The sequence below is a fragment of the Anas acuta genome, chromosome 20, assembly GCF_963932015.1.
Source record: "Anas acuta chromosome 20, bAnaAcu1.1, whole genome shotgun sequence".
NCBI lineage: Eukaryota > Metazoa > Chordata > Aves > Anseriformes > Anatidae > Anas > Anas acuta.
The window spans coordinates 8,470,091-8,478,407 of record NC_088998.1 but is presented as its reverse complement, the minus strand read 5'-3'; the positions used below and the strand labels follow the sequence as shown (position 1 = coordinate 8,478,407).

The 8,317-nt window shown below is 43.0% G+C and overlaps 1 protein-coding gene across 1 annotated transcript; it reads right to left on the bottom strand.

Moving 5' to 3' along the window:
* Positions 1–509: 509 nt before the first annotated feature.
* ZDHHC12 (zinc finger DHHC-type palmitoyltransferase 12) lies at positions 510–8,124 on the bottom strand. Its single transcript, XM_068657486.1, has 5 exons — positions 5,857–8,124; positions 5,282–5,418; positions 4,199–4,285; positions 3,155–3,321; positions 510–2,557 (listed from the first exon to the last, which is right to left on the bottom strand). The coding sequence occupies exons 1-5, from the start codon at positions 5,939–5,941 to the stop codon at positions 2,248–2,250; spliced, it is 786 nt and encodes a 261-aa protein (XP_068513587.1). The 5' UTR covers positions 5,942–8,124; the 3' UTR covers positions 510–2,247.
* Between the last annotated feature and the right edge of the window lie 193 nt (positions 8,125–8,317).

Here is an 8,317-nt window from a genome sequence, read left to right as displayed (position 1 = left end):
ACACAGCTATTTTCTTTCAGTTCATCTTTAACAGAGGTAGACAGAAGTTGAATTAATACAACTGTGCTATTTCTGGGGATAAGGCTGGGGTGCAGCTAATGAGTTGTCCTTTTTAAATTAAGACTGGTCTGAGTGCTTCAGAATTCAGAGAGGTTTAAGATCTTCAATAAGAGCGTATGTTTATGCTAAACAAATACTTCACGCTGAACCTCAATTTCCTATTTTCAGAGCTGAGTATAACTGCTTCTTAACGTTCCAGTGTACAAAACATACTTTCAACCTCCTGCTCTGCCTTACAGCGTAATGGACCATTTAAAGTAGGATATACATCTTCCTCTCCCTTGTTTGAATAGTAATGGTTGGCTTGCTTTTGGCTCCCGTGGTGTGTTTTGTGATTTTTGTTTAAGGTCAAGGCTTCTGTAAAGTGGTAAGTGGCACAGTGGGTTGTTAGTTCAGGTAAAATCTAGAACTTGAGGCTCATAAAGAGAGACAAAAAGAAACAAACAAGGTGTATTTAATCTTTTAATACTTTGTATAGTAAAAAGACTTTAAATTACCATCCCAGTGCATTTAAAAAAGAACTACCAAACAGAGCAACACAGTGTGTTTTGAGCTGTAATACCTGATGACGATTTTTTATTCAACTGCTATCAGAAGAAACAGTAATTGCTAACTAGCAGACGAGCCATATTTTGGCAGGCACCACACTGACCAAACAAATTGCAGAGTCCTTTCCGTGTTGTACATCATTATTATGAAAATAATTCTTAACATCCTGATATCCCTCTGATAGGAGTTTCTTTCCTGAACAAACCAGACTGATGCAGTTTACAGACACTGAATTTGGTCAAAAAATAAGAGACTCTTCTGCTGTTTCAATCTGCTTTTGGACTTTTGTGCTGTATTAGTCACTACATTGTCCTTTCACGAGTTCTGATCAACTTTAGACCCTGAGTGCATCCCACCAGCATGCCAGATGTGTTCTTGAGCTGGCATTAATTTCTGGCATAAATTCAAAGGAATTAAGGCACAAAATAATATTAACTACGTTGTTGGGTAGTTTTGTTGTTGTTGTTTTTTAAACAGAAAAGAGTCGGGACTAAAATTCACACCACAGGCTTTTCTGCTTTTAAGACTAAAATTGCACATTCTAACTTTCCCTTTAGTCCTTCACAGAAACTTGAAGTAGGAACCATTACAATGGAAAACAAGTAAGCTTGCTGCTGTCCTGGGATGCTACCAGCACCCACTAATCCCATAGAAACAAAATGTTCCTTTCTACTGATACTTTTTATTTCATTACAGTTTTACTAATATGCTGAGGTAGTAGTATTACCAAAGGTATTATTTGAGCTAGGCAAGAAGTACACTCCTCTGTTACTGGCTCTTTCCCTGTTAGCTACAGTGATGGCCTAGAGCTTGAGGTTATCTGCAGAAATAATTTAGTAGGCAAGTATTGCTTTTCTGTCAAAAGAAAAGTGGATGCCATCATTCTTTGCTGAATTCTTTCAAGATACCCCGTAAATTGTTAATATCAACATAGAGAGGAAAAAAAAAACAACTTTTAAGATGTTGGTCAGGGCATTGCAAAGCATAGATTAATTACTTCATAAGCTGAATTTGGTGTCTTACAGCTGTTTCTCATGCACATTAATACTATAAAACCTCAAATCTGTGAAAGAGCATGAAATTTAGGCATGTAGTCAAAATGAAATTTGCTTTTGACTGTCCAAATATTTACTCAAATATTTCTATTATGTGCCCAACGCTATTGACAAAAGGCACTGCAGTTCTCACAGTGAAAACTATGCTGAAGAAAGGCCACAGGAATGATATTGATTCTGGTTGGTTTGTTTGTAATGGCTGCTGTTCCTTAGCAGCAAATGGAGAGGAAAGTTAATGGAAGGTACATGGCTGTTCACACTTTCCTTGCATCTTTTCTAGGGAGATATGGGTGCAGCTAAAAGAAGGAAGTAAATTTGGAGAGATATTATTGCTCAGGCCAGTATTCACCCTTACCAGAACCAGTCTCTCTCCTATAACAGTGTTATTTATATATAAAAAATAACCCTGACCATCCTTCTTGAAATGTAACTTGTGTTTATGGATGAACAGGTTGTGGAACAGGTTGCATAGTTGATGACGTACTAAAGTTCCATGCAAGGAAATAGGAGAGATTGCATTAGTAAAGTTTTATCCAGCAACCTGCAGATGTCTTGGCATTCCGCTGAGAAGGCACTACTGTGTCTAGACGGGCTCATAGTTCCTGTGAAAATAGATTTTCTCCCATGCAGTGAGATGGCACGAACAGAAGAATCTCCAGAGATTGAGGACTACCCCTTGGTCAAATGGATTCTCCAACTCAGAGTGTCGCAGGTAGGAGATACGATGATATGACATGAATTCCCAGGTGGTGGTGTTGCATGAGATCAGGTAGAGGTGTGAAATAAGCAGCAGCAGGACAACTATGGTGAATATGACTATCAGGATGAAGGACATGAGGAGGAAAATGTTGTGCTTCAGCCAGTCCCAGGACTGTTTAAAGTAGAGGCCTGACCTTTCAATTCAAAGAAAAATAAATTCAAGATTAAAGATGGAAATCTAGTTACATAAACCAAGCAAACTTAATGTCACATTTAAGTTTGATTTGTAACTAGTGAACTTCTGATCATCAGGTACTACAGACAGTTTAATATACTACACATTTTTAACAGACTGCAACAGCATTGACTTAAATTCTAAGAAATTTAAAGGAGGCAGTTCTCCTCACAGCTGAACTGCAATAAACTTCAGTTAACTCCTTTCCTGAACAGGTACACAGCTGAAACGCAATTAGAGTTTCCAATATTTCAAGTTGTAAATGAAGATTGTATTACAGTAACTGAAGCAAAATCAGTTAGCTCTTGTACTGTTAGTTCTATTAAATTTAAGCTTAAAACAAAGATGACCAATGAAACCCAAATTACCAGATTCTTTTCAACTACTGATCAGCTGTGTTGTTCCTCAGAAAAGTTGATCTCCAGAATGCAAAAGACTGAAGATAAGAGTCCAATCCAGCTACTGCTGCGTTCGATACAAACCCTTCAGTGGGGCTCTAGGAGCATTATGGCTTCTGTTAACTTTAGAGGTCAAAAGTGCTGCCTCCAGGCCTTACCAAGCAGTGTGAACTCCCCACAGCAGAACTACAAGCTGTATGCTCAAGTAAACTATGAAGAGGGGGTGATTCTTCTCTCCCACACAGTTCTCAATCCAGGGGCAGTGATGGTCATAACGCCGTACACAGTGTTGGCACACCTGGCAGTGTTTGGCTCGCATTGGTTGCTGCAGAACAAAAACAAACAAGGAAAAGAAGCAAAATGCTAGCAATACTCCACTCCTGTTAAACCTTCTCCTTGGTAGAAGAGCTCAAGTACCAAGAACAGAGAGAAGATATAGCTGAGGAAAGAAGTATGAATGTCCTTTCTAGACTTTGCTCCTTGATGTGTATATATGTTTTGGCAGCTTATCCTCCTGCAATAAGCTGACTTCTCTTGGTAGATATTCTTCAGGAATTTAGGGAAGCTGGGATAATGCTGGATTTTATTAAAATGATAAGGATCACTGTGAAAACAGGCATTTCTAGGCTTCAGCCAGACTCTTTTAAAAGCTAATTTGTTTTGTTTTTTCCTTCATGCTATCTTTTACAATTCAGGCTAATGTTTTGTTGTTTTTAGGCCCCCAAACAAGCACACAGCCACCAGCAGTTCTTGTATGTCATGCTTGACTGCCTGATTCTCTATCAAGATACCGTAAGGTCTGACTCACATGACAGTAAGAACACAGAACACAATTTTCCCCTGGTGGAATATGGCAAAAGATCCTTGTTTGTACGAGCCTGGAGGGACTTGCTTCAACCTTGGAAAATTAGCATATGTGCCAGTGGTCATCGTTAGCTATGCAATCCATTTGGATCACTTTTCAGTTTAGGACTGCATCTGAGTTTAATTTGGTTGTACTTCTTTTTCTGTGAGTTTTTCTGCAGGAGGATGACCTTGTGACAGAATTAATCAGCTCTACCATGCCTCCAAACCACTGAGAAGTGAGCAGCAATGGCAGAGCAGAAAAACAGAGGCAATACCAGCTATACAAAGATGTTGACAAAAATGCAAACTTGCAAATCAGTCATCCCCTTTTCTTCTAGTGTGTAATGAATGCCTACCTTCACCATGCAGTAGCCACAACGCCGCATCTTAATACTGCTTGAAACCTGGGGTATCACTATGTTTTGTTCTTCGTTCTTGTCTGCCTACAAAAAGAAAAAAGAAAAAGAAAAAAGGTGAGAAAGGGAGTGAGGAAGGATGTTTTGTGTTCTCTGAAGTAAAGCAGCTACTAGCCTGCTTGGCATGACTGAACTATCTGTATCCTCTTACTTAGCAGTTACATAGTGCTGGTTATCTGTCATTAGGAAAGAGAAACAAAATAATCCCCAGTGAAGTACTGAAGTTGCTATATAAATACTGTGGCATGAAATTCCGCTGCAGATAGCTAGGGCGCATCCAGAGAGAATAGACTGCTGTAACCATCTAAAGAATGTTTGCATTGAGGCAGAAATACTTGTGGACAAGATACCACACAGATCCCAGCTCCACACTTCAGGACACAAATAAACAAGGTTAGATTTACTTCCAAACGTAATGATGATGTTGTTTCAGTATAAGGAAGCGTACTTATTCATAACACAGCCACCACTTACATTAATGATGGAAGATTAGAACTGATATTGCCTTGCCTCTTTTGTCCTACACAACAAGCAAGGCAGTAAACCTGGAGTAGACTCTGTCTTGGTTACTGTAACTTTACACCTCTGTCTACTCCACTGTAACTTGTTTGTGTATCTGTCCTCTGAGAGGGTAACAAATCTATAATCTGATAAATAGAGCGGCAGAGAGAACTTTTTTCCAAGGTTGCCCTTCAATTTAGGCTTTTTGTACTCATACCAGTTAGTAAGGATTAGTATAAAATATAAATATTCCATAGAGTAGTGCTTTGAGGAAAGAGAGGACAACACTCCAATGGCACAATGCACTGAACATAGGGAAGTGTGGGGTAAAAGATGCACTTTTATGTGCATCTTTTACAAGTATATGAGCCCTGTTAGAGGACACAAATCAGAGACTGCCACCTAATCTGCAACAGAAAATGTTTCATATTGTTTTTATGTAGCAGACAGAGTAGGTGAAAAAGAAAAAAGCATATGGATTTTATAGCCCCAGCACTTGTTTACATTTGTGAAATAATATACCTTCACTTCCTCTTCAGACTTAACAAAGCCTGGATCCATGAGAGACACCTTAAAGTACAGCAGGACAGAGCACAGCACCAGCACGGTGAAGATCACTGGCAGCAGCAGCTCTCCACGCTCCACTTGCTCTCGTAGATCTAAAAGGTACCCCCAAAAAGAGAGCAGTGGCTCCTCGTGAGACATTTAGGATTTCTCCCCACCCTTACCGAAGGGCGACACCCCTCAGCAGCAGGACGGGGAACGTAAAAGGCGTTTCAACGGGCGAGCTTTGGGGGTGCCCATGCCCCGATTTCTCCCCTCCTAAGGCACCGCGTTATGCAACCCTGCTGCTCCCAGCACCCCACCAACACCTCAGCGGTGCCACCTCCCCTCAGGGCCAGCCCTCCCCAGGCCCCGAGGGACCCCACAGGAACGGGGAGAAAGGAGGGCAGCGCGAAGGATGGGGAACAAACGGGTCCCCCCCCTCAGGGCAAGGCGCCGGCACGGCCCCAGCCCCGCTCGCTGCCGCCTCCCCTCAGGCACAAGCCCGGCCCCGCGGCGGGCGGACCCTCGCGGCGGCGGCGGCTTCGCCTCACCTGTGGGGTGCAGGAGGAGCCCCAGCGCCAAGCCCCCGCTCAGGGCCGTGTGTGCTGCCCTCACCCCCAGCCCGGTCACCCCCATGGCGCCCGGAGGGCCCGTAAGGGCGAGCGGCGCCGCCCCGGCCACGGGCAGCGCCCTGAGGCGGAGCCTGGGCTTGAGCGGCTCGGCCCAGCGGAGCTCACGGCCCGGGGCCGCTCCCTGAGGTGGCCCAGGCCCTGTGAGGGGCTGAGGGGGACAGCTCGGCTCCCTCCATGCAGGTCCCCGCGTCTCTTTCCTCCCTTCTCCTTTGTAGGGCCGCTGCAGTCCCTGGGTCTTCCTCCTTCCCTTCACACGCCGCCGGCCCCGCTGCGTTTTGCCCAGAGAAAGGCGCTTTCTTCATTTTCCCTCTCACCCCCGGGCTCTGTACGGGCACCTCAGCCATCAGGCTGTATTTCCCCAGCCATTGAGGCCTCTCAGGGCAGCGTTATGGGTGAAAATTGCATTTAGACCCGAGGGAAACACTGCTAAACGTATATAGCAATAAAAGGGGCCCCACAGGGGTGCACGGCTGGGAGGTGAGGGTTTGGGGTGCTGGCTGGGTGAGATGCAGCACCGCGGCGTTAACTCTGGTCACGCCAATTTATTTTTATCAGTTGCTTTCTGCGCCCTGGGGAGAAATGCAGAGGCTGTGCGTGGCTGAGCGCATTTAGACAGCTCTCTTAATGCAAACGGAGCTTACAAAATGTCTGGCATAACTTGGGGAGGAGGTTGTCGGGGTGGGATTTGATCTGACTTCATATGTCTGCAGTGCATCTGACTGAGGCCATTAGACTCCCTTGACAGCCGTGGAGGGAAGTAGGCATGTCTGGAGAATGGCCCTCCTCACCCGAAAGCAGACATCCAGAAGTTGGTGAATTGCACCCTAGATGCGCTTTTGTCTCTTGCTAACAATAAAAGAGCCAAGATGACTAGTTTAGATGTACACATTTACGCTTTGAATGTCTGTCTATTTAGGGGAGATGAATCTCACCACAAGCCTGTGGAAGTTCTGAAATTAGTGGTTTCTCTTTAAACTTTCTTTGGCTTTAATGTAGCTCTTAATTTGCAGCTTTTGTTAACTTCCTTCCCAGTAAAAACTTAGGAAGAAGAATCACATTCTTTGCAAATTTATCCTCCACCACCTGAAAAGTAGCTGATTGCTTGTTATTGTTTGACCATAAATGACATGGTTTTTAATTATTTTAGTCTATTTTAAGTGAATCAGTGGCCACCTGCTGGTTCCAGGAAAGCACCTGGTTGCACAGGTCACAAATTACTTACCTAAGACAGCTGCATTAAAATGTTAATAAAAATAACGGTCTAAATTTGCCTTTTCAGTGGTCATTCAAATCCTTTTGCTTTTTTAAAATTATTCTAGGTAAATGCAAAACCTACAGAAATCATCCCTCAGAAGCCTCACTGACTGGATCAGTGCTTGTCAAACCTGGGAGTCTGGAAATGGCCCTGCATGCTTTAAATATCCTAAAAATCCTTCTGTTCCTTCAATTGCAAAGAAAACCTTTCAGAACAGTAGGAAGCTCAGAACAATAGAATCAATCTCTGTCTGCAAACAGGAAATAAGGTGGGTAATATCTTTCTGCTTTCTGGGGAGAGGTGTAAATTTTAAAGCTTAACGAAGGCAATTTGAGTAGTAATGGTATTACCCACTTCATAGTAGAAACATTCTGATATTCCAAAATAATCTGTCCTAAAGAAGAATATATTCTCTCTCTCTTCGTGATTAGAAGAATTTGGTGCATGTTATACTTTTTATCTTCTCTCACAGTTTTTAAACCTGTCTTACAGAGATCAGAGTTTATTTCAATCCAAATGTCTCTGGTTGAAGTTAGGCTCAGTTCACAAAAACTCCGTTAGCAAATTTCTGAGCAGAGACTCTAGATTCTTATGGTATTCTAGCTAGGAATTTCATGCTGCTGGAAGCATAAATTATCTCTGTTCTCTTACAATGTGGTATGTTTTCAGTTCCCTACAGGCAGTTCAGTTTCACATAATCCCTTCTCCTGCTTCAGCCACTGAGAATCTGACCCTTTAGAGATTTTACAGTGACCATTGAATTAACTGGGAGTTGAACTCATGCAGGACTGGGGAGTTAAGAAGAAAGTCCAGCTGACCTTAAAGCAGGTTGTCTGTTTGAAGTAGAGAGTCTTTCCCTAAGTACTCGGCTTCTGCCCATTTGCAACCCTTAGGCTGTGGAATGCTAGCCACAGATGCATTACAGAGTTCAGAGGCAATCTGTGCAGTCAAATATTGTTCTGATTTTTTCCCCCTATGTCATTTCATAACAATACTCGCTTCCTCCACGCCTCTTTTCTATTGACAAACAGTATTGTACCCCTTGGAGTGATGAAAGCAAAAGCCACTGAACTGCACAATCATCACATGGCAGCTCCTTTCATTTTTAATGAAATATATGACAAC

Bases quoted from the DNA above. Each gene is read 5' to 3' on its own strand.
- ZDHHC12 (XM_068657486.1), bottom strand. From the start codon at position 5,941: ATGGGGGTGACCGGGCTGGGGGTGAGGGCAGCACACACGGCCCTGAGC. The intron at 4,286-5,281 runs GTATATTATTTC...TTCTTTTTGTAG, and splicing joins AGTCTGAAGAGGAAGTGAAG to GCAGACAAGAACGAAGAACA. The intron at 3,322-4,198 runs GTAGGCATTCAT...TTTGTTCTGCAG, and splicing joins GTGGCTACTGCATGGTGAAG to CAACCAATGCGAGCCAAACA.